Source organism: Grus americana, chromosome 2 (assembly GCF_028858705.1).
Source record: "Grus americana isolate bGruAme1 chromosome 2, bGruAme1.mat, whole genome shotgun sequence".
Classification (NCBI taxonomy): domain Eukaryota; kingdom Metazoa; phylum Chordata; class Aves; order Gruiformes; family Gruidae; genus Grus; species Grus americana.
The window spans coordinates 163,641,201-163,667,326 of record NC_072853.1 but is presented as its reverse complement, the minus strand read 5'-3'; the positions used below and the strand labels follow the sequence as shown (position 1 = coordinate 163,667,326).

The 26,126-nt window shown below is 45.7% G+C and overlaps 1 protein-coding gene across 3 annotated transcripts in view; it reads right to left on the bottom strand.

Annotated features, from left to right (window-relative positions):
• LOC129203126 (mitogen-activated protein kinase kinase kinase 3-like) overlaps positions 1-26,126 on the bottom strand; it is an 82,689-nt gene that overhangs the window by 25,242 nt on the left and 31,321 nt on the right. The window contains exons 3-6 of one of the 3 annotated variants that reach the window (XM_054817119.1): positions 17,983-18,092; positions 8,108-8,151; positions 6,989-7,088; positions 745-858 (exon numbers count right to left, since the gene is read on the bottom strand). In XM_054817119.1, coding sequence (XP_054673094.1) covers positions 745-858; positions 6,989-7,088; positions 8,108-8,151; positions 17,983-18,092 — 368 coding nt within the window. Of the gene's footprint in view, positions 1-744; positions 859-6,988; positions 7,089-8,107; positions 8,152-9,778; positions 9,836-17,982; positions 18,093-26,126 lie in introns of those variants that run through there. The other 2 variants (XM_054817120.1, XM_054817121.1) reach the window with 2 other exon arrangements.

Genomic DNA, 26,126 nt, shown 5'->3' with positions numbered 1-26,126 from the left:
TGGCTCAGTTTTCCCCTAGGACTCTGGTCCCTGTGCCTTTTGAGAGCCTCAAAGTTCCAGGAGATGGGAGCATCAGCGGTAGCATGAGGACAAGCACTATGAGTTTCAAGACTCCCAGTCTCTCTGGTACTTCTAGGAAATAGAAGGAAGAAACAGAGTTGCAACATCTGTAAATCCCTTGCTTTACAGCCTGTGCTTGGGGCAGTACAACACGTGCTTTGGCAAGAGAAACCGTGCACGCGAGGTCAAGCTAACAGTCTTAACTGCAAAACCACTGAGCTCAGGAAAACAAATAAATAAATAACAGAGAAAAAAGACAGTCCTGCGTGAGTGTGAAGGATTCTCCAGTTTGGTCTCCCTGGCCTTTAGTACTGCAGCACCACATGCAGGGACCAGTCCCCACGCTGCCACCCGGCATGGCAAGGGCATCACCCTGTATGTGGAGGAGAGGCTACAGATGAATGGTGACAGCACAAGGGGTTCTCTTGGGGTTTAACCTTGTTCGAGGATCGGTACAGTATTTAACCCTCCACAGGTTGCAGGAGGAGCAAGAGGGAGCTGAGCTCAGTCTCCAGGCTGCCACCGCAGGAGGATTTCCGAGCAGCTGAGCCAGAGCAGGGCCAACCCCCCTCCCGACCAGCTTGCCCTCTGCTCTGCACTGTCAGGAGACTTGTTTCCACTCCTGACACAATAACAAGGCATCTCACTCTGGACACAAAAGAGCAGAGAAGGTGAAGGGCTCACATTCGCTTTCTTTGGAGTGCTCACAAGGATTCGTAGGCTCTTCAGGGAAGGGCTCAGCTCCAACTGTTCCATCGCTTTGTCCAAATCTTCCTGGGATTTCAGCGGGATCAGGAGCTGGAAGGGATTGAACAAACACCGGAGCACGGCAGTGTCACACTTTTGGGTAAACAGCGGAAGCCAGATCTTTGCAGTGAGCAGCTTGGGAATCAGGGGATGAGGGAGGAACCCGAGGAGGCGGATGGAAAACAGAGCCCCCATGCCCTCCAGCTTGCCGAGCTCTAACGTTTTCTTCCAAGTTCTCATCTACCAAGGAACAGACACAAAAAGGCACAACAAAAAACATCTGCAAGGAAAGAGCTTAAAGGTCACATCACCAGTTCAGCTAGTGGGAAGAGGAGAGGGCTGAGTCGAAACCTTAGGCTTGCTGCCTGCTAGTCTGGGGCTGCTCTGATCTTGGAGTTTGTAGACAAGACGTGCTACTACCCAGCCCCAAAACAGCCCCACACATTCTTCCAGGGAAGATGGTCATGCAATGGTGCTCCAAGAAAGCAGTGAGCTGCACCCAAGGATTTAGTCTGGTAGATCCTCAGTGCCATTCCCTACAGCTGCAACTGATACAGTGTCCCTAGTGTTTGGGCATCAGGTAAAATCAGGGAACATCTCACAAAAAAAAAAAAAGAGTTTCTTCCCTTTTGATGTGAAAGGTGTGCATTGCTCTCCCTCCAAGAACCACTTCTTTGACTCCCAACAGGACAAATTCACCTTCTGCTCTTTATAAGGTAAATAGAGCCAAGTGCTACACAGTACCATGTCTATCAGGCAGCTAAAGGTCCTGATGTTTCCCTGGTAAGTGGCAGACTATTGCCCTCATATCTCCAGAGGGAATTTGACCCTCCTGACATTGCTGTGTGGTGTACCACATCCTGCAGACAGCCTGCAAAGCTTCCAGTGCCCAACACAGCTGCACTTCAGAGGGGCTCAGCGGCCTTCTGCTGCCCTGGGCTGAGATTAAACACACAATTTTTTGCCCCTCATCCAGGGGCATTCTGCCTAATCTCATAAAAAACAGTCCTGAGCTTCTGTAGGTTGCCTCAGGCATTGGCACTGCATCCAGCCAACACAGCATGTTATACTCATGCCTGTGCCAAAGTACACAGCAGTTCCAGCTACCAAAGGGCCCGAGCGGCCACAGCTCCCAGTAGGCTCCCACTGGTCTTACTGGGAGCCACAGCTGCCCAGAACTTCTGAAAGGCAGCTCAGCCCTCTGGGTGATCAGGATTCACACCACCAGCCACAGCAAATGCACCTCAGATCAACCGCTCCAGAAGATGACACTCAAAAGCCGTCTGTGTCTACCTTTTTGATCCCAGGGTGTTGCCAACGGTTTGGCTGTTGTCCCGTAGGTAAATACACCTCAGACTGTGTGCACTGAGGCTAGGACTTCAGGGATGACCAGGTCAAGGGAAAGCTGTGGGCCCTTGCCAACGGAGATGAGGTGTCACCTCAGGAAACTGCTACAGTCACCTCCGCCACCCAAGGACCACAGCCTGAGCCCGCCAAGCTCCATCTTAGGTGTCCACCTGGCTGCTGTGTCTGCAGTGTGACCACCTCAAAGTTTGCATTGCATTTCTCCTCTCCTGTGTGATAGGAACGTTATCTCTCATCCCTATTTTGCAGACAGGGAACCAAACCATATGCGGGGCCACCTATTTCAGATGTTTAACATCAGGCTTATCATCATCATCCCACCAAGAAAGCCAAGCTCACGCAGCTGTGGATAGCAGGTGGTCCTGAGCTTATACCTACCTAAGGCACCCAGCTCTGAGATACTAAAGGCCAGATCTGCAAAGGAGCACTGCAACAGCTAAGTTTAATGCAGCCTACTATTCTGTAGAGTTTACAGGCCCAAATTAGATACCCAGAACCCCTACAGCTTGCATGGGAGAGCTGGATACCCAGAAATGGGATTAACAGGTGAGAAAAGGAAGCTGCCAGGTGTAATTGCTGGAAGCAGTGGTAATTGCTGAGGAAAGACAAAGCCAGTTCTAAAAAGATATTTAAGCAATGAACTTCAGGTTGAGCTAGGAGTGCTCTTCCGGTGTAAGGCATGCAAACGTGGTTGAGAAATTTCTACAAAAGAGACAGACAAAGAGACTAGAGAAAAGCATTTAGCACATTCACCCAGAAGAGGGATAATCAGGCTGCACACCCTTTGTCTGAAAACTATTTAGTTATTTGTGTGTAGGAAAAAGATTCCAAGAGGAACTCTTGAGAAAGCCTTGCCTCAGGACATCCTACAGGCTGTAGGGACTTGAGTTCTCAACCAAACCAGATGGAGAAAAGTTCAGGAAGATATCCCTTACCTCCCAAACAAGGGACCTAACCAGCTGGGGATTTTACAGGGAACACTAACACCACTCTTGTCTGGGCTGGACCTCACAAGCAAGGCTGGAAACAGATTCCCAGTCTGGGACAGGGCTTGGACATAAATGAAAGGAAAGTACTCACCAGGTAGATATCAACTATTCAGGGCTTTCAGTAGGTCCACGGAGTAAACGGTTAGCCCATGGTTCATGGTTAAACTCTGGGATTTGAATGAATCACCCGTGGTCACAGCAGATATCAGACAAAGATGGTATTGAATACATCTCCCAAATGCTGTGCAGCTGTTCTCAGTCTGTTTCCTTAACCAGTAGAGCTTAAGAGATATTCTCTTGGTGCACTGCTTAACCCTCTTGAAGTTCACAAGGGCTCCACAGGTGCATCAAGGAGACAAGCCGCCTTCTCTCCTACACTCATCCAAACAGAAATGAGAATGGTGGAGAGCTGCTCCCCCCTCGTTTCACCACCAAGGAGAATTTGACTCTGAACTGTAATCATAGTGCCACTGCTCACCCATCCCTTTGCTGAGCTCCTCACAAGTGTTCAGAGCAGTCCCTCAGCTGCTGCTTTGAACAGAATGTTCTGCAGGTCACTCCATCTCACTCCAATATCACAACATTAACACGTTTGCATGCCTGCTTCGGAGGAGCCAAAAACATCAGGCAGAAATTGCCCTCCTGTAAAAGGGACTGGAGCCAGTATTTAGCTTGGCTTTACCTATTACCCACATCTGGCAAGTAGATTTTGCTCCATTTGGCTTCCAGACTGTGGCACATATGGATATCAGGAACAGATATCCACTAGGCACGAAACTAAATATAGACTCATGCAGAACCACGGAAGTAACTGCCAGGGTGCATTTCCAGTAACTGGGTTTATTTTGTCTACAGAGTGAGCAGCCGTGATGAACAGCAAAGTTTACCTACACAGAAGTTTCACTAAATAGAGCTTATTAAATTTTCTTCTTGCTTTTAAATAGAATACTGTCCTGGAGCCTAGTGTTTTAGTATGGGACTTGGTAGTCAATCCTCTGCAGTCTAAGACAGTGAGTGCAAAGGGTGAGTTTTCACTGACTACAGCAGTATTGCTAGATCTTACTCTGTAAGACATTGCAGAAAGCCAAAGAATAGTAGGAAACAGGATTGCGCAAAAATCTGAGAGGTCATTTAGTTTATCTTCAAGCCCAATGCAGGACCAACTGGCATCAACAGTTCACAGAATCATAGAATGGTTTGGGTTGCAAGAGACCTCAAAGATCAACTAGTTCCAAGCCCCCCGCCATGGGCAGGGACACCTTCCACTATTCTTGACAAGTGTTTGTTAAATGTGCTTTTAAACATCTCTCCTTCCTCTCACCACCCCTGGAATGGAGCTCCTACCACTTCCCCAGGCTTTAACTCTCCCTAACTTTCCAAAATGATGCTGAGGGACAGCCTCAGAGGAGACAAGCAAGGGGAGGTCAGAAGGGAGCTGGTGGCACAGCAAGGTTCTGTGTTCTGCCCAAGGTCACATCACAAGCTGGTGATGGAGATGGGACAAATGACAAGGTAACATGTAGTCACAGCTGGAGCAGCTCTGTAGCAGCGCACACAGATCAAATTCAGACAGAGCACTTGCTGCAGAAGTCAGTCTTTCAATCCGTAACACAGCCAGCTGTCTAACAGACACCATGCCACGCTGTCCATGGGCAAGCAAGATTGTGCTGTCCTGCTCATCTGAAAGATCAGCCCGGCCTAGTACTAACGTGCAGCCATGCCCCATGCAGTACACCCACGGCCAGGCCCCACTCTTATCTATAGCGGCCCAAGCCCGCTGATTCCATGGTCCCACCAGGATGTGATTCATGTGTGCCCCTGCTCCACCCGGCTGGCATGCTCATCTTGCTGAGCTTGGCTTCAGGACTCCTGCTTCACCAGGACAGGGACTGCTATTTAGTGAGCTTTTGTAGGGGCCCATTGACTTCAGTAGAATTTTCATCTACAAGGTGCTATTGCAAGAGAAACATCTGATGGCAACAAAGAATTACTGCAAGGTTCCCTTTGAGCATGAAGAAAGGGTGAAACATTTAACTGTAATGAGTCTGTGGCCAGGCTACCTCAGACTTGCAGTCATGAAACTAAAAACCTGACCCAGAACATGCTAGGAGCCAGATGCTGGGGTGTCACCATGTGGACATGTAGGCTATCTCCCCAAAGGTCACTTCTGTCTGTTTATAGTGTTTCCACAATAACAACCCTGAATTACTACTGCTCAGATCTCTTCCCAAAAGTGTGGGTTCTCACAAGGAACAGTTTTTACGTATAGAAAAAGCAAAACACTGAAGGTCTTTCTCAACTCTAAGAAGTTCAGAGTACCCAAAGGCCTGCTCACAGTCCTGCTGTGCTGTGCACGTGCCCAGGAAGACAGTCTCTAACATGGGATAAAAATGCATTATTTAAGCTGCTGTTTGCTGTTGCTGGAAAAAATTCCTCTTCCAGTGGAAAGAAACCTGGAATGAAATGAGTCATTCCTGGAGAATTCAATGGCAGGCTTTTCCCAGGAGGTCTGTCAGAGAATGCCCAAGATTAGAAACCTGACCACATTCAAAGCCAAAACCCAGCAGACACTTTGGTATCATAAGGTACCTATTATAAAAGAATAGCAACAGTTTTGTGTAGCAAATCTCCATTGAAACAGAAGGAAGCGGAAAAAAAAATAAAAAAAAGAGAGAAATCTCTCTTCGTGACCTCTCTCTCCATTCACACTTTAATGAAAGGCTGTTAGTCATTTGCAATTAATACTTGAACAAGCAAGCTGTCAGGACAGATCCAAAAGAACTGGTGTTTAAAAGCCCACCTATTTGTAATCTGGCCCTCTCCTCCTTCCCAAAGCCAAACCCACCTTAAGAGTCCAGTGGCTCCAGCTGCCTGCCTGGTTCATGGCAAGATGTCTCACAAGAAAACACTAAGCACACCAAAACAGATGCCAAGGATTGCCCCCTTCGAGGTAAAGGCCCTCATCAGTACCCTCCTTTCAGACACAGTGCTGGGCTCAAAGAACAAGTTGGAAAAACAGTGGCCTGTGTTATGAGGAACGTCAGAGTAGAAAGGTCTTCAAGCCTTAAAATGCAAAAATGGCAGAGGAAGGGTTTCCTGACTCCTTGTATGTGGCCACAGGACCTGCTAGAGGAACCTACAGTGATGCACATTTCACTGCAGACTGAACCACAAGAACATGCACATGGTTCTGGAGTTTTGGAGTGAAACAAAGTCATTGCCAGATAAAAGCACACTGTGTTAGCAGCACTGTCCCTCACGTTCCAGACTTCACCATGCTCCTGCAACTTCACCCAAGGTGGGAAGGCTTTACAGCCAACCCAAACACACAGCAGCCTACAGACACTCTCAGGAAAGCCGTTTGGTCTCAGCCATTCTCTCCTCTGCCCTGTGTGTGCTCTCACGGCCAGACAAACTCTGAAAATTGGTGCTATTGCCCCAAGGGTGTTAATAGGAAAACCTCTACTGCTGCTGGCTATGCAGCTCAACTGATGTCTCCATCATCTCAGTCACTTAATTCCTCACCGTGTTTGAGTGAGGGGTTTTTTGTTCTGGGGCAAAGATAATGTTACTGTATCACCATTCAATAGACCTTAACTGAAATAATTTTGAGAAGGGGAAAGCCTGGCTTGGAGTCTGAGAGTCCAACTGAGCTGCGTCCAGACAACAGCTCTTGTATGCTCACTGCGTGGGAACGACAAAATAAGATTCTTTTTCTTCACATCCATGTACAGCACTAAATTAGGGCCTTAAGAACAAACCACTGCTCAATTCTGAAGCGGGCACTGGGCATCCTAAAACTCCCTTAGCAATAAGGAGAAGGGTACCTCATTGTTCAAACAGACTAAGTCCATCGTCTGTCCGAAAGCATCTGTGACCTTCTGCACCACTTCTTTGAATCTGACTGGTCTTGGAAACTGGATAATCCTGCATACACAAACAAATACAACAATAGTCTCAGGTTAGTAGAAACATACTGGAATTTGGAACTAGACTGACAATTCAGAAGCAAAGACTTGTATGCTTCTATCACAAAGCATAAAGCTTGCTCCTTGCTTTTACACTCATAGAAACACTGCTCGTCTGCTATGCCCAAGAGAGGACTTGACCTACCCTGCAAGAATATCCACCAAAAATCCTAGTGCAGCTCCTCTGCTCCTCCCCCTACTGTGAGGTACAGGTGGAAAAGAAGAAAGTCCAATAGCCCTTCACTGGAGAAGACCCAGGATCAGGCACTGGTCAGGGATTTATCATCTCAATTTTCAGCAAGGGACTCTGAATAGGGAGGAGGGATGGAAGAGAATAACACAGTTTGGCATCCTGTGACTCTTCTGTACCATCACATACAGCAGCTCTATAGGTACATATCAGCAGGTACAGTCTAGCCCTACGGTAACTTTACTTCAGTTTTCTTTGGCTTTAACACACAACTTGGACCATCAGCCTGCAAGTTTCCAGCCCTGTGTCCTGCCCTGCCACAGTCACCGACCAGAGGTGATTCCATGAAAATGTCAAGCAGGGAAGGGCAGGCAAACTTTAACTCCCAGCTCTATTTTTATAGGATCCGTGCCCAAAATCTGGTTATCTTAAGTGTCATAGGCTCCTAATCAAAGGACACATTTCTGTAGGGTTGCAGCTCGGCTGTGGTTCACCAGGGCTCAAGAATTAAAAAAATAAAAGGATCCAAGTGTGCACCCTATGTCACTGGTAAGTGGCATTTAATGACTTCCAGCTTGGAACCACTTTGCGTGCATGCAAGTCCCAGGAGGTACTTGTGGCAAATGGGATGACAAGGCGAGGCTCTTGCATATAATATTGCAGTTGATTTTAGGGGAACAAATCCTGCTATGACCTCATCTGCAGCTGGTTGCAGTCAGTAGGACAACGTTGGGTAAAAAAAGGTATTTTGTCCCTGTACGATGGGGGGGACTGGGTTTGGTACATACCTTTTCTCTCCTTCATATTCAAACTTGATCCTGATGTTTCGCTGCTGAAAGCAAAAGCACAAAATGGTTAGGTCCCAGACTGCATCCCAGATTGACAGGCAGATCCAAAGCTGACAGGAGATCTCACAGACTCCTCTGACTCTAGTGGGCGTCAGGTCTATTGAGAGCCAAGCTGCCTGTTGGACTCACTGACTTTGGGGAAACTCCACATTGCTGATAAATGTGCTTGTCAAAAAATAAAGTCTTCTGTAAATAAGAGGACAGTTACTCATCTGTGTAACTGTTAGTTTTAATTGAATGCTCTGAATACAGTGGGAACAAGGCAAACATGTTAAGTGTCTGACGTCTGTCCATCTTCAGTGCTCCCCATGGCTTTACCCCAGTATTTTTCTGTTGGAAACCCAAAAAGCAAAGCTCAGAGGATGTTTAATAGAACACAGGAATATTTGGGGCAAAGAAATAAGAAGTAAAAGCAAGCATCCTATAATGGAAGTGGAGAGACAGTCTTGGATTTTAAAATCCAAGAGTGCTGGGATGGTGAGGGAGGTGGCTGTTACTTTCTTAGGACATAAGAAATGCAAAGTCTATCAGGCATCACTACACTATATGCAGTAAATGCCCACCCTGAACCGACCTGTTGCTCACCTCAAGAGAAACCATTCAATTTGCCCAAAGAAGAGCCAGCAGAGTCACAGGCAGCCTGGGCACACAACTGTGCAGGGACTAGCTAGTAAAAGCCACTTCTCCCATCCTCTATTTGTGCGTATTTAGCAGCAATCGAGACCACAAGGAGCCTTTTCATTCATTTAGCTTCTCAGACTGAGCCCAAGCCAAGCATCCCTCTAGCATCCCTTGGCTCACGCCAGGACTTTCCGATGGTCTCCAAGGCAGATCAAAACCCTCTTTACTTCCCAGACCAGGTTTAGTCACCCCAGTCAACCGGGATTCTGCCCCTGCTAGTGCACACAAGCATCCTCAAATAGTGGTTTTCTTCCCATGGAGAGAAAAAAAGCGCTCACCACCTCCTTCTGAGGTGTGACACCAAAGAGAGCTCAGTCCTGCACCGCCTGCATCTCACAGGGATAATCCCCGAATGGGTGGGTGACAGCCCTTCCTGAGCAAGGGCCTTATCTCCAACCCTGGATTGCCAGCGCGTGAAGGCACACTTTCCATCCTCTCAGAGGCAAAGCAGAGCCACAGTGAAACAGCTTTGTCTCTAATAAGGAAAATGAGCTGGACGGGCATCCTTAGGTTTATTTTTAAACTGACAGCTCCTCAAGTTCTGCAAACACCCATCGAAGTTCAGGAAGTCAAGGCTGGAGGCGATTCAGTTGAAAAGCTTAAAAAAAAACCCCAGCAGATTCACGGTAAATACGATGGATCATCCAAAACACATCCTTTTTATCTCTGCTTGTGGTGTTTTCTGTGTTTCCAGAAAGGCTGGGAAGAACCAGTGCCGGGATAGTCACCAAATGGGGCACTCCAGCAGCATTACAGGCCTGAGCTAAACAGGCGCTTACATCACCTCGGTGTCTACAGCCATTGCTCCAGAGCCACAACGCTTGGACAAACTCCAGGTTCATTTCTAGAACCAGGCCCAACCCATAAAAATAACAAACTAACTCTAAACCAGTCCAAAATTCAAAAGGAGAAGAGATGACCATAACCAACCTAGTGTTGAAGGTCCAAATCATTCTAGAGAGACAGGCAAATACAGGTGGGACCGCCACCTTGGATTATCTCTGGTGGAAAAGAAAAAAAAGAGATGGGCTCTTTTATGCCAATTTTTAATTGCGTCTGCCTCTCCAAACAGGGCCTGGCTAGTTCATCCCTCCTGGATGTTGGCAGTAAATCAGCCGGCGTGGGTTCACTGCATGTAGCTCCGCAAAATCCTTCTCTAAGGAGAAAAAAAAAAAAAAAAATCAGAGCAAGGAGCTTTTGAGGTTTCTCCTTACAAAGGAGCGGGACGTGTAAAGGGAAAAGCTCACACAGCTCCGGCCTTGCTGCAGGAAACCTTTCAAAACACAGGTTTCACTTTCAGCGCAGACCTGAACACTACGCTGAGCTGGGACGTAGCATGTGCTGCCTGTTTATGCTGAGCAACACAGATTTCGCAGGCAAGTAAGTTTTGAAAAACAGCTTGTGGCTGGAAAATGTCAAAACACTCGTATAAAGCTCCAGAGAGAGAAGAAGAGGGGGGAAAGAAGAGGGGGAGGGGGGAAAAAAAAAAAAAAAAGAGCCACAACCCTGCTGCATCCTTTTCTTCTACATCAACCACAAGGCTGATGTGCTATGGCCCAAAGCCAAGAGAAGCCAGCTGCCCCACACTGCTCCACTCTGCTTCTGAGCAGAGCAACAAGCACACCGGCTGCAACAGGGGAATGAAAACCCACTTCATTTGTTAGATGATTATTTATTCTTTTGGCTGATATAAAACCTGCTACCTCTTGCCTCCCTCAAGGAAACCAAGACCCTAAAACTCGTAAGCATTTGGAAGAGGGAGAAATATAGATATATATCCATAGTCTAATAAGTTGGTTACAATTTTATTTTGCAATCTTCCCTTGGCTTGCTTATGTTTTTGACCCACAGCTAAAGCTGAATTCATCACTGCTAATCAGCAACAAATACTTTTTTCCTTTAAAAAAAAAAAAAAAGTGGGCTGTGCCCAAAGCATTAGGAAGTCCCAGAAGACTGCAAAGCACTTCCTAAATGCCAGAGCAGGCTGTGATTTTTTACACCCATGGAAATCTGGTTTGGTGCAACTGGTCTGAGATTACACAGGGAGTCTGGGGCACTGCCAAGTGCTGGAACAAAATCTCACACCAGTCTGCACCCAGTGTCTCAAACGTACAATCAAGGGGAAGGCAAAAACAGCATCTGCTCCGTAAGGAACTCAACACAATATGCAAATGCTTGAGGGCAGGTCACAGAAGAGGTGCGGGTGGTGGAGGCCACCAGGTCCTCCTCACTTTTTCAATTTGGTGAGGAATGAGGACAACAGTGACTCCTCCTTGCGCAATCCAAGTCATGCTATGTACCCTCCCTGCCATCAGATGTCAAATGAGGTTAATGGCAGCCTTGTTCTCCCCACAATCAAGAGGTCATTAGCTGGTGTAGGAGAACAAGCTGAAACATCCAAGAAGGGCGTGTGTTAAATATGGTGGAGGTGAGGGGTAAGGCCATGCTGCAAGGCACCAGCCTTCAACACTGAGCCCTGGCAGAGGATTTCATTGATGGTTTCATGGAGCACTGTGAAAGCTGAGGCAGATAACAGAGCAAGTAGGGAAACTGAGGCATGAGGTGCTTTTCCTAAGGGTGTGAAGAAAGAGCCCAGCCTGGGGAAGAGAAGTTTCCAAGGAGACCTTATTGCAGCCTTCCAATGTATAAAAGAGGCTTTATAAGATAGACACTTTTTCCAAGTCCTGTAGTGACAAGACAAGGGACAACAGTTTTAAGCTGCAAGAGGCTATGTTTAGGTTGGATATAAGAAAGAATTTTTTTTATGATGAGGGTGGTGAGGCACTGGAACAGGTTGCCCAGAGAAGCTGTGGCTGCCCCATCCCTGGAAGTGTTCAAGGCCAGGTTGGATGGGGCTTTGGGCAACCTGGTCTAGCGGAGGGTGTCCCTGCCCATGGCAGAGGGGTTGGAACTGGATGGTCTTTAAGGTCCCTTCCAACTCAAACTAGTCTGTGATTCTTTCTGCGAAAGAGAGTGGCAGAGCCAAACACAAAATTTAGATGTTTGACCTCCTGGGTTGCATGTACCGAGCAACCTTCCCTCTCCACGTGCATTTCCGTACAACGGGGCACAGAGGAGCCAGCTTCTCGGCTGGCGCCTGTAGGCCCTGCTGCGACACAAAACAAAATAAGCGACAACCCTGACAGGAAATACCACAGTAATTCCCTTCGTTTCTGGAATAATTTCTTCTCCGAGATACTTGTACCGGCATTTCCTCCAGCCCTGCTAACAAATGGTATTTTACTCTTTCTTGCCATCTGCCTCGGAAAGGAAAAAGCAAAGCCACTGCAGTGGCCACAAACCCATCACCATCTTTCCAGGCTTTCCTTGAGGTATTTTTAGCTCCTTCCTCAAAACTTCTAATTTCACAAAGAGAAAAAGACCACAACTGCTGAGCTTCAGAGGAAGCGCTGACGGGAATTGGGAGGGAGGGGGAAGGGGGTAACCGCTTCTGCCCACAAGGTGCTCGGCCGGGGACCATGTACCCCAGCGGGCTCGGCCAAGCTCAGCCCCTGGAGCTGGAGCAAGCAGCCCTGCGCACTGGTTTAGATTAAGGAAAACGTTGGGAAAAAAAAATGGAAAAAGTGTTTCCAAACGAGGTGAATCATGATCTTATACAGAGATCCCTGAAGAGCTGACTGCTGTTTGTAATAAAAGCACACACAGAGAACAGGAAAACATGCCGTTAGGCCTAAAATGGAAGCGGCTTTGGAGGAACAGAAGGTGCTGAGCACCCTCGCTGCTGAACACCCAGAGGGTCGATCAGACTGGGGTACGGATCCAAGCTGAGCAACGCCATGCCTGTGGAGATGGGTGTCCAATGGCACAGGGACACCCTCGCTGCATCGCCTCGATGCCACCAACTGCAGGCAGGGATGCAGTGGAGGAGACAGCCCTGCACCTCCATGTCTGCCTGTGTGCTAGTGTGGCACCAAGAGCTGAAGCACCTAAAACTGCCACGCTGTAAAATCCCGGACCAGCACCAAGTTCAAAGACTCCCCTCATCACATCCTCTCCTCCCAAACTCACCTGCCATCAGAAACGGCATTCTGGTCAGAGCCCACCTCTGTGGCTTGCTTTTAAAGCTGCTGTTGTCAAACCCAACCAGAGGACAGCTTTGCCCATGCTGACACACCACAGGGCCTTTGGATCACTTCTTCCACCCAAATCCATCCTTGCCTCACAAACCACCTGGGACAAAGCTTCTGACTCCAGTATTAACCCTTCTGAGGTCAAGAAAGGCAGGAACAATCATCCCAAGGGGTGATCTCCTCAGCACTGCACCAAGAGGGGTTCACTCCAGCTTTGCTCTTACCCACCCAGGAGACCATGGGCACTTACTTTGCCTCAGTTCCCCCCCACCCCCGCCCCGGGTAAAACAGAGGCAAACAAAGGAGACTGACTTCTGCATGCTGGGGGGTAAAGCAGATGGGATTATTTTCACTTCTCTCATTTTCTACTGGGATTAGGAAACAATGAGAAAACCCTGCTGAGGGGTGCAGCGTTCAAGCACTAGTGCTCTGGTTACTCCTTTGTACAAAGTCACAAAGCAGTGGGATTTCTCCTCAACTTCTGGCTTCGGTCAAGAGAAATCAGCACCGCAGGGCCAGGCTGAGGGGACTTCTGCACCTCCCCGACGTGCACGTTGTTTGCATTAATCCTGTGCTCGCCCCTGCTTTTAGCAACGGGACGTTCGTTACAAGCCAGACAGCTGGACCACATCCCTAAACCGCAATAGGAGATGACTAATCCACGTCATTAGGAATTATCTGCACAGAACCCCCACGCGCTTCGGGTTATTCAGCAGACAGAAAGGGGTTTGTCTAGGATTGCCCCCTTCTCCTCTCAGAGGGTGGAAGCTACAAGACATCCTGATCCCTCTGGATCCTTACAGCTCTTTTCCTCTGAAAAAGCAAGCCCAGCACGTGAGCAGCTCAGAGGCCAGTGGAAAGATGATGTCCACTGCTCCCTGTTAGAGGTATTTTTGGTTTATACAGCAGCAGAAATCACAGGCTTCAAAATGTTTATCCAAAACCACCTACCTGGCAGGGAATAGCTTTTTTCGAGCTGGATTTCTCCTTGGCATCACCCTCTTAGCACCCAAGTCAGCTCCACACACAGACAAGGGAAAGCCTCTTCCCCAAATCTTTAGGACTCCACTGCCTTTGCCATCTCCAGCCACGGCTTTCCCAGCCGGTGCTGTTCCTTCCTCCGGCCCCTTGCTTCTGCTCCCCAGGTGGGGCAATCCCTGCAGATCTCCTCAGAGAGACTCCTGTCTTCAAGGTGATATTTATGGACCCCCATCATATTCCCCGACGGTAAAACAGAGGTGAGAAAGCCAAATTCCTTTTAGGCTGCTTGAAGACCTACAAACAGAGCACCCTAGAACATTAGCTGTATTTTATTCTAGTTATGAGCAAGCCTTGTCCTGCATCCAACTTGCCAAAAGAGAGTCAAGAGGTAGTTTACTTAAAAGAACAACTTTTAGGTCAGTCTGACATTTGTTGTGCATGGGAAAACGTTCCTCAGAAACACTGAGCTTTATTGCCGTGGGAGAACTTGCAATCAAAATTAACATGGCAGAGGAATTACTAGCTGTCATCGGCTGTGATAGAGGCCCACGCCAATGCCTTGTCATTAAGCCGAAGTGCAGCACTGACAACCAACTTCATACTGTGAGTTGCCAAGCACTATTTATATAAATGGATGTGCACAGACACAGATGCAAAATAAATGTTAATATAATTGTTCCTTTCTCCTCTGTGCTTTTGTTTGGGATTTCTAATTCTTTGTGGTTTCCCTTCTTACCCCAGTCATCTTTTTCCTTAGCGATCACAAGGCAGATCTTTATTCTGCTGTTTCCTCCTTCCCCTCTTCAGAGCCACTGCTATAAACAAACTCCTTTGTCTGTTCCATCCAGGAGACTGCCTGAAAGGACTCCTTCCAGCCGTGCCAGAGGATGCATGAGGAATAATGGAGCGATAAAAGGAATAACGGAGGAATAACAGTGCAGATGATGCACTAGGAGTAATGTCAGGATGATCCTTCTGTCCCCAAAGAACAGCTCACTTTTAAAGATTGTGATGCGCATGCAGAAAGAAAAGGGTGTCCATCTCTATCCCTCTACCCTGGTAGAAAGGCAGCGGCTGACATACCTGACCATGACTCGGGAGACTCCAGCTCAGCCATCACATCTGCTGCGAGCTTCACATCTAAGGAAGGAAGCTCATCTGCACTATGTACCAAGTATTGCTGTTCTCATTTCCAGTTTGTTCTACCACGAGGCAGTAGACATCCAGAAATTCAGCCTTAGTCCTAAATTCATTTGTAAGGCAAACAACTTTTTTTTTTTTAACCACACAATTTGCCAAAGGATAAGTTCATTTCATAAAATGATCCGAAGCAAAACTGTCAATATTTTTTGGGAAGAAATATTGTGCAGCACACACTACCACAGACTGCTTTCTCGTGCAGCCCAGGCCTACCAGGAATACCATCTGGCAGGCTCCAAATTCCAACTTCTGTCAAGAGAGCACTAAGGAATCCCTCCAGGAGACAGGGATGAGCTAGCACTTTGCTTGTGTTTCTTTGTGGACCGAAAAACTGCTGCAAGCCACAAAGGGACAGGCTAGTTAGTCAACACATTCTTGTTTAAAGTATTTTTCAGTGGAAATTTGGAACACTGACTAAAGGATTCCCATGCCTCAGAAAAGCATTTTTCCATGGAAAAAAGAAAGTTGGGGTTTTTTTAATCTAACAAGTGAACATCCAGACCCAAGTATTTCAATGTGAGCATGTTGCTGCAGGGCCTCTTAAGAGGCACCTACAAGATTCCCGAGAGAAAAATTTAGCATCTAAATGCCCCATGCCTCAGCCCTCCCCCTCCAAGAAAAGAGACTGTGCAGTGCATCCTTCAGCCCAACCAGCCAACCTGATCACAGAAAAAAATTAAAAAAAAAATTAAAAAAAGAAAAAAAGAAAAATAGAAGGGAACACTAAGTACCAAAGGAACAACAAATCACAGGCATGACAACAGCATTTCCAAAGCAATCTTTTCGCCCCCATCAATTTCTGTGCTAAAAAACAAGAAAAAAAAACCCTAAAAGTGACCCAAACAAGTTGATTAAAAGTTTCTGAGCTGCAAACATGAACGAAGTCCCCACTAATTCCACCTATTTTGGCCACTCCCCATCTCACAGACTAGACTCCCGTCATCCTGCAAGCCAGACTTGTTCCAGCAAGTCCAATTGAGTCAAACAACAATTCAACGTACTCCAACGCCCTTCATCTCGTGGGGCCTGTTGGTCTGAATCCTCAGCCCCGGATGCGCGAGGAGAGCGGGATGCTGACTATTTGCGCCTCCTCCATCAGAGAGCTCTGAGTAACTATGAGCACACTGCTACGGCTGCTCTGCTTTGGGCTAAAAAGAGAAATCATAAAAAAGGAGGCAATGTTTTTCCAAGCATCAGTGTTGTAATTGGGAAGAACAGTTTGATTCCTAATATAATAAAATCAAATGCAAGTGGCAGCCAACAATTCTCAAGCTAATAGAGCACAACATAACTCTATTGGTGATTTATAAATGAAGATACAGAATGGATGGGCTGTGGATACAAATTTGATTACAAGACTTCAATTTTATGAAACTTTTGTAGATAAGAATTCAGCCAACGAAAACTATTATTTTCCTTATTTTCAGCTAACTATTTGATTAACTGCCTATCTGCAGCATTCATAACAACAGTTCTCAAAAGTGACAGCAGGGATCTCTTTTTTTCTGTGAAAAAACAAGTATGTTACTTAAGGAGTCTAAAAAACTTTGCTATCCTGAAAGCATCCCGAGATGGCTTGGTATGGTCCCCACCCATCAACTCACAGAAAACGCTACCCTCGGAGCCATCCAAAGCTGTGCTGGATTGTCTGCTTTGCCTGCAGCTGCGGAGAGCCAGCTCTGAATTTCTCCAGTCAGTCTTGTAAACATCTTGGATTTATTTCAGCATGGGCTGAACACAAATCCAGTGATTCAACTTGGACAGCTGCTACCGCCAGGACACACTTTAAAACAGACTTGCTACGTGCGCACGTGTTTTTGTCTGCATGTGTCTAGGAAGTCTACAGGGATTCGGGAAAGGATTTTTCCCCTCTGCATCCAGACTTCTTCGTTAGTAGCACAACTGCCATTAAAATATGCATGACGACAGTAAATGACAATTTATTTTGTTCCTCGCTAGGCATTCAGCAATTACAGAGTTGATTGCAAGTTTATTCTAAGCCATAGCACTAGAAGTAGAATTCCAAGAGGATCTGCTTCCATGCTCCTCCAGCAGCTTCCTCATCCTCTTAATTATTTTTCCCCTTCTTTTTTTTTCTTGCTATTTTGACAACTGAATTCTTTCTTCACAACTTCTGTGTCTGGATAAATTTTGTTCCATACGCAAACAGGCTATTAAATCCACTTTAGCTATCATATCAATGTCAGCGAATAATTTCTGACATTGCTCAAGGGACAATGTTTTTGCTCACTAAATCAACTGTGAATGCACAACAGGGCCAAAATGTTTGGTTTTAGGAGCATAAACACCAGTAATTAATATTTAAATGCTTTATATAAGAATGACATTATTACTCCCAAAAGAGCCTGGGTGTCTACAGCTCAAAGTTGGCAGTCTGTCTTTCAAATATCTGAAGTAAAATTTGCACATGATAAATATTGTATTTCATCAGCGCTGTCAATAGAAAACATTTGTCTAATCCAAATCTTAAACCTGCATAGCCTGAAACAAGTTCTACTACTTTCAGTGCTAAGCAAGAGAAAGAAGTGCCTCGGATTTGAGATTTCAAATCAGTTTCAGGCTCTATTGTTATATTTGTGAATGATTTGGGGTATCACTCTTCTCCTCTGCTCCTCCATTGCCCCTCTGCGATATGAGGATGCCCATAGCTTCTTTTCAGCTCTTCAAAAAGAGGTCTTAAAGCTTATTCCTCCGAAAAAACTGTTATTTCTGACATGCTGAGCTACTGCAGCACTTGCTAACTTCAGCTCCAAGACTTCAACTCTGTTCTCCCAGCATGGTGAGCACCATGGCACCTCTTTGGTCTACCAGAGTTTGGGGTGGACTCAAGCAATGCCTTACCTGTTTGCTGGAGTGGACAATGTTTTTATTCCTGTTGTTGTCCAGCAGCCCCCCACATTTGCCCAACGCTGCCAAATCCTTCATAATAGAGTTCAGAGCTTCTTCTTCATCTGCAAAAGACAGACAGACAACTGAGGTGTGGCAGGTCAACCTCGCCCCTGGAAGTGCAGAGTAAAAATACAGCAATGCAAATACAATCTTTCAACCCAAATGGCTCGAAAGCCATGATGTGCAGCCTTCCTGTTAAGAGATGCATTCGAAGACCACACTGTGTCTTGGAAAGATAGGATTCTTCATCACACGTGAGACACATCCTCAGAAAAGCCAGTGGCTGAGTGTGGGTGGCCACTGCTCCTACAGCTTGTAGCCCGTATCTGCTGCCCACGGGACTCTTTGGAGAGGGACTCATAGGCCAGATGTACTTTCCAGGGGGCTGGATCCAGTTTGTGAGGTGCAAGACGATGCTCTATAGGACAGAAACCTTTCAGGACTCACAAAGCTCAGGCAGCAGGTGATGGAGTACACCACAGTTCCTCATCTCCTCCTTTCCTCCCTCTTCATTAAAGATGCTCAAGAACCACAACTGATTTTCAAAACTAGAGCCAGTGAGAAACCAAGGGAGAGGTCAAGAAAACCATTAGAAGAGGCAACAGACTCGACTATCCTTATAGAAGAGACACACGCACCGAGAGCCCGTATGGTATTTCTGATTTCTGCAGTAACTAAAGACTTTTGAGGGACATATTCGATCTGAAACCAATCTCCTCCTTCTCAACACTTTTACATCTGTGATCATGGTCTCCTTAAGCAGCTATTAACTATTTCATTGCAAAATACCAACCACAAGCACTGAAAGCCCTTTCAAGATCTCGGGCACTGCATACACGTTCGGAGGGTGTGAAAACCCTTTGCATGCTGCCATGTTCATGACAGAGTGAAGACAGGGAAGTATTAGACACATGCAGCTATTACTGTAAAAATACAAATACAGCTACTGCATTGTGTGTAAAACAGAGCATCTCCAGGGATAAAGCCACCCCTGCTCCAAGGCAGCCTGCAGATTTAACTCAAAGTCTGCAAAGATGTGAAAGATGATAAAAACTATATGAAGTCAGATGGGACTGGACCCAAATATTGAGGTTCCTTCCCCAGGAGGTATATGCCCTGGATCCTCACGCTCAGATACAGCATCACCTCCTCTTTTCCTGCTTCTCCTGCTGGGTTGTATCAGGACTGAAGCTGTGAAAAAAAATAAAAGGTGTGAGAAAAAGATTTCTCATGCATGCTGTGCATCCAGAGACATCTCATTAAAGAAATAAGGGGAAAAATGGGGGAAATGTTTAAAATCCAGTGTTATTTTTATTTTAGAGCTCAGAAATGAGCTCTAATGCCTACATCAGACATTAGGAAAATGCCTACATTTTCCTGTAGGCAATGTGTGTGTATATATATCTATTTAGATATATATAAAAAAATATAATTAATAAAATAATAACATTCATACCAAAGTACATTAAATTGCAATTCCTCTCCTCTTTCACATTTCCCTACCCACTAAAAACACAGGTATGTTTTTCTGGAGGGGTGGCAGGGAGCATAACCTGAAATGCTACAAGAAAACATTCAAGAAAAAGATAACTTTCAGTTCTAGTTCAGGAAAAAAAAACCCAAAAGAACTAGAATGTTCCTATAGTTTTGGTTTTGGTGTTTTGTTTGGGGTTTTTTTTGTTAAAAGGGACCTTTGGGGACAAGCAGTTTTCCAGACAGATTTTGTAGTAGGAAAAAAACCAACACAAAAAAGAAGAAAAAACAAAACTTTTTTTTTTTTGTGGAGGGGGAAGGGAAATGGGGGAGGGACAAGTTAAAAAAAAAAACCAAAACACAAAACCAGAAACCCCACACATCACCCTCCAGGAATTTTCCACCAAAGCTATAATCTCCAAAATGCCCCTCATCCCTTTCTTTTTTCCAATCCCAGTGACAACAAAAGTTTCCTGAACTCACTGACACAAAACACAGTCCGTAATGTCACGGGGAAACGGAGCTTCAATGGGCAGTGGTAGAGCCGGGCTTTTGCTGGCAAAACCACCCAATTCAGCACTGCCCTCCCACCTCCAAACCTCCCTGGACCTGCCTGGCAGCACCTGCCAGGAGATGGATTTCTGGTTAACCCGCTGGTGCCCTGCAAGGATATTCCAGGACATGTAAAGAGTCAGTGTTGCCTGTCACAAGAAGAGACGGACGGAAAGAAGGACGGAAAGAAGGAGATATTTCTAATATTTAGGCTGTCAACTCAGCATCTTTGTTCTTCCATCTACTTGAAAAGCCAATGCCGAAGAACATTCTGAAGAGCATTTGAGAATGTTTTATAATAAAACATGAACGTTACTTGCCAAAAAACCAAAATACACATCCAAGCCATCACTGCTACAAAATAAGATAAGAAAACTTCCTCCTATACGAACAGGAAAAGTTGTTTTCTGTTGCTGGAGTGTGAAAGAACACAAGCAGCACAATCAGAAATATGTTATTTCCTTGAAGAAATGTATTTCTATGTGCTTAGGTATCTTTTAAACTACTTTTCAGTGTGGTTTTAGCCCAAAAGAACTGCAATTTCAGAGGGACTATAACTTGAAGCCTCAACTGTTCAAAACAAAGTGAAAAAAACCCCACACCATGCTCTGAAACAACTTCAGTGCAGGAGCAGAATTTGCATCATTGGTTGCAAAACTGACACTTCCCAGTCCTCTCCATGACAGCTTTGCACAGGAACTGATGCTTTCCAGACTAAGCCTCTTGCCCATCCTAATTACTGCTCTTGGGGTCTCCGAGCTGACTCCAAAGAAGGGTGGAGAACTTTGTTCCATGGAAACAAGCAGCCAGCTCAGCCAGTTCGGTCAAAATTCAAACAAGCACTGAAGCTTCCTGGATAATTAAACCCAAATGCCATTCCCAAGCCTCTCCAGTGAAAGGGGCGTCACAGGCTGCTCGCTCTCTGTTTGGCTCGGTTTGAGTGAGCAGGGGGTGCAGGATGGATGGCTCACCCTGGGAGAAAATGCTGGGGAATCAACAGGAATCCCGTGCCCAAGGGACATGCAAGATCTAGTTCTCCTGATCTAGCACTGGCAGGACCCAAATATGCTTCAGCCTGGTGAGAAGGCAGTACTGAGACCACGCAGCAAACATCTTCCCAGGCTCTGCCACGGCTCCAGAACAAAACAGCTGCAAGTTGCACAACACCAATGAAGTATCCGCAGAGCTCAGATGGACTCGGAGACTCATGGAAACCACTGACTTTGTGCAACATGAGTGGGCTCTTGCTCCTGAACAACCTTCTGGCCTGTTTTGTACAAATTCACTTTGGGTATTGTAGGCTGACAGGATGAATTACTTGTATAACAAAGCCTGCTCTCTCCGCAGCATGACATATAAACAGGAATATTTCTACTATGGAAGAGCAGGACAAAGAAAAGCCAATTACCCAGAGAGCAAAAATGAAATATAAAAATCGATTGTGCTTGACACTGTCCCTTTGTCCCCTGTGTCTTCTCTTCCATCCTCAGCTCTTTATTTTCAGCTGTTTCCCTTCATAGGAAACTCATTTCTTTCTTCTCCAATTTTAGAATCATAGAATGGTTGGATTTGGGTTGGAAGGGACCTCAAAGATCATCTAGTTCCAACCCCCCTGCCATGGGCAGGGACACCCTCCACTAGACCAGGCTGCTAAGAGCCCCATCCAACCTGGTCTTAAACACTTCCAGGGATGGGGCAGCCACAGCTTCTCTGGGCAACCTGTTCCAGTGCCTCATCACCCTCACAGGGAAGATTTTCTTCCTTATATCTAATCTAAAACTACCCTCCTTCAGTTTAAAGCCATTACCCCTCATCCTACCACTACACATCCTTGGAAACAGTCCCTCTTTTTTGCACTTTTGCACTTTTAAAATCCTCTTCCTGTGACAAAGCTCATTTGATCACATCACCAGCCCATCCAACCAAAGACCACTTCCAACCAAATATAACAGAGGTCTCAAAGATAGCAATTTCCCAAAGGTTTGGGGGCAGGGGGGAATATCCATAGTCACATAAAGGAGAGGAACACACAAAAGTCATAAGCACTCCCAGGAAGCAATGATGAGTTGAGCTACGGTGGACATTTAATAAAGTACACTGATCCGTTTTGGCAGGATCTTGTATCAAGAACAGAATACCTCCTTCTCTCATCAAGTTTTGAGTTCTGTAAGATGTTAAGACTCATGGGTCCCAGGCACTACCAACGTGAATTTCGGGCATCCGGCACTTAGCAAAATCAACTATGAAGTAAAATCAAAAAGTTAAAAGATGACAAATCTCTCTGCCCCTCAGATACACGTTTCCGGCACTGCTACACGGCTTTGGTTGCAGCCTGCGTGCATGAGAGAGGAACTTAGAGTTTCAGTCTTAGTACAGCAGGCTCACTGCTGAAGAAGAAAAAGGGAAAAAAAAGCTAGAGAGAAATAGCAAGCCTGAAAGTCAACACAGACCACCCAAAACAATTCAACAGTCAGGAGAGAAAGCAAATGAAGAAGGGACAAAGGAATAATTTAGCTGTGTTCAGATGGTCTAGACAGTGCTGTTATTGTTGGCTTCACTAATAGGTCATTACTAAGAGGCAGCTTACGGTAGTTCCATGAAGCTGCTTCCATCAACACTGCAAAAAAAAGCATCAGCTGGATGAAGCACACAGAAAAGCCTGCAGAAGTAAAACAGAGTCCTGTAAAATGCGGCAAGTTCTGATTTCGGCCTCTCACACACCAGGCAGAGCCGGAGCTGGGAAAAGTCGGGGAAAAATCCTGGGCGTTGCAGAAGGGAAGAGTATTGTCCTCTGAGTCATTACTGAGCAAGGCTGGAGCGTGTAAGCTAAGGGGCCGCACGTTGTCATATACGCTTCCGCTTGGATCCAACGTAAAACCACAGATGTGACCACTTGTGGTCATTAAAGATCCCACTGTGCTTTTTGCAACTGTGATGTTGACAGCCGGGTTCAGCCATTGTGCCTGTGTAAATTCCAGCAGCACCCTCCATCGCTAGCATCCACCTCTCTGGAAGGTGATGCAACTGCTGGGGATATCCCCAGGCAGAGGGAAGAGCTCTGTGAAGGCTGAAAGAGGACGAGGAGAGGATGGGAAGCCTCACAGAAAGATTGTCACTTTCAGTAAAAGCCCTTTCAAAAGGCAAGACTTTGAACACAGAGTGACAAAAGTACTGAAATGTAATAAAACACAGTGGAAACAAATATGGAACCACATGACTACGACACTGACAATCTTTGGCCTGCAAAGGACATCAGCCTTTCATTTTCTCTAGTTTTGGAAAACATATATTTATTTGATTAACTGGTATACGATATTTATCATTTACTAAAGAGAGCCTCAATTGAAAGCCAAGACTCACTACCTCAGCATCAACCAGTACCTGCAAAGGGCAGTCTCCATCCTGATGGACTTTCAGTTAAACTGTCAGATGGAAAGAGAGATGAGCTGTTATTTAGGTCTCATTTGATGGACAGGAATCTAAGACAGACAAAAGTCTTGCTCAATACTACACAAGTCTGCAGCCAGAGCTAAATACATTAACGGAGCTTAACTTCACAGAGGACTTAACTTGACCTAGCCTTCCTGGCTGTATACAAAGGCCACAGAAACTCATTTAGCAGCCTCTGCATCACGATCTTGACCTGAAATCATACAAGACAGCCTCTTTTCAGAAAGCTGTCCAGAAAGTCTCAGTTTGAAGAGCTTGCACACTTATCCCGATAATCTCTTTGTAACAAATATCTCTCAATTCCAGTTTCAGCGTATCTCATTTTGTATTCTACTCATTAGATCTTGACATCCCTGTATCTTGGACACTCCTCTATTAACAGAATTCCCACGCCCCCATCTTCTGCAGGTATTCACAGACTGCAATCTCATCCCCTTTTAACCCCTCTTCATTTAACTAAATGGAAACACATAGCTTCTTACATTAGAGTAATCCTTAATTCATTCCTACCTCTCTTTCCAGTTGTCCTTTTTTCATTTTTTTCCTTCGTTAGAAGGTCAATGTCATATCAGTCCTGGGTTTGCCTTCCTAGTCCAGGGAACTAGACAACACTAACCTATGCAAAAGCAGGTGTCAAAGAACTTGCTTGTAAAGACAAACGCTGCCTTTTCTCCAAAAGCCAGAGGGAGAAAAAAGAGCTTGGAGATGAAGAAAAACCCAGGACTTTGGGGTTTCTTCAGTACCAGCAAACACCATCAACAGACATGTACTGCCACCAGGATCGGGCCACGCACAAAATACCAGTGGCAGATGTACCAAGACAGCATGGACTCGACAATCTTAAGGGTCTTTTCCAACCTAAATGATTCTAAATAGCGGAAGGGATCAATTGGTAAAGAGTCACAGTGACTGTCCCAGTCAATGCTAGGAAGGAGACTAGCGACCTAGAAGCTCAAGAGCCTGACTTGGACCATAAGAAAAGCCCCTAAACAAGTAACGAAGGGACCCCGATACTCTCACAGGCAGGTACAAATACTGGTTTGTGACTCACCCCCCTTAGAAGGGCTGTGAATGACCTGTAGTAAAAAAGATTGCTGCATGCATCCGTCTAGTGATGGAGACACAGATAAATCTCCATGTAAATTAAACCTGCATGCTCGAATCATTTTGCCACTGTCTGCAGCAGCATTCAGTATCCGATAAAGAGAAAAATTATCCAATTACCCTCTCCCAGTCCAGATTACTGCGCACTACAGCAGACACACCATTGGAGCATGTTCCCTTTGCAAGTCAGCAAAGGCTCGCCAGCAGCTGGATCCTGCTGTCTTTCACCCTCCTGCAACTCCACCCAAGGGATGGCAAGGTCACCCCTGTGTACGACTGGAGGGCAGGGCACAACTCAGCAGGTCAAACAGAGCAATTATACATGAGGAAGTGAGGAAAGACTCTTCTGATACACAGGATTTCTTGGCAGGAGTTTGCTCGCTGACGTCTTAAGCTTAGGACACACAAACTCACATAGATAAACTAATGCTGTGAGGTGCTGGGTTTTCTTGAAAGCATGTTTCTCCTTATCAGGAAATTATGATGCTAAAGGGTGAATCACCTAATAGATGTAGAAGATTATTAATACCTTACCTGACAAATCGATGGTAAACATTTGCTCTCCATAAACGACATCAGTTTGGATTTTGAATTTTGCTTTTATAGCATAACCAGTAACTGCTTTGTAAAAAGAAACAAAAACCAAACACACCAGAGACTTTTCACAGCTACAGATATCCATCATGCCAAATGCCCAATAAAACATCTGTGGCTTTAGGGTACAGTTATACTATCTCACAGACCCTTTTCTCAGGGGTAGAGCTCATTTTGAGAGTTCCTGCCTCCTCCTCCCCTTCTACCCCATGCTATCCCTCAGGTGACGCATACAACTACCAGTAAAATTGCATCTGAGGATCTGTTTAGATCAAACCCAACCCTTCCCTTTATATCCCTTTGCAAAAGGGGAGAGAAATTAATGCTCAGGAACGGGACTGGGGGGAGGCAAAAAAACTGTTTTAAAAAAAGCTAAACCAGTTATGTTTAAAATCATAATTAGTAAAACTATGTATCACATATATAACTAATTCTGATCGCCACAATGACAGGACCCAATTAGTCCCCAAAATAGTCATGTACACAAATAAGCAAACACCTCCAACGTAATATTAAGTGGTTGGGTTCTTAACATGTCCATAAGAGCACTGAACAAACAGCAAAAGATAATAAACTGGCAAATAAATGAATACATTGGATCATAACATATTTGAGATCCAGGGTGTGAGATAATGAAGAACTTCAACTGCCCTTTGAACTTCCCCAGGGAAAACCAAAAGCTAAGGTAATGCTACTGGGACTGCACCTCAGTTTAGCTACAGTTAGAGCGATGCCCTTAAAACATCGAGTGATCAGTACCTTGCAAACACCAAAACCTTTCAAGGGCATTGAATGGCAAGTTTTATCACTTACGTACAAGTTTCAGTGGCTGATCCACAAATCATACAAGAAATTTGTCTTGACAAACACGAAGAGCTGTGGCACAATACCGTCGTACCCTCGTTCCAGGATTTACCAGGGAC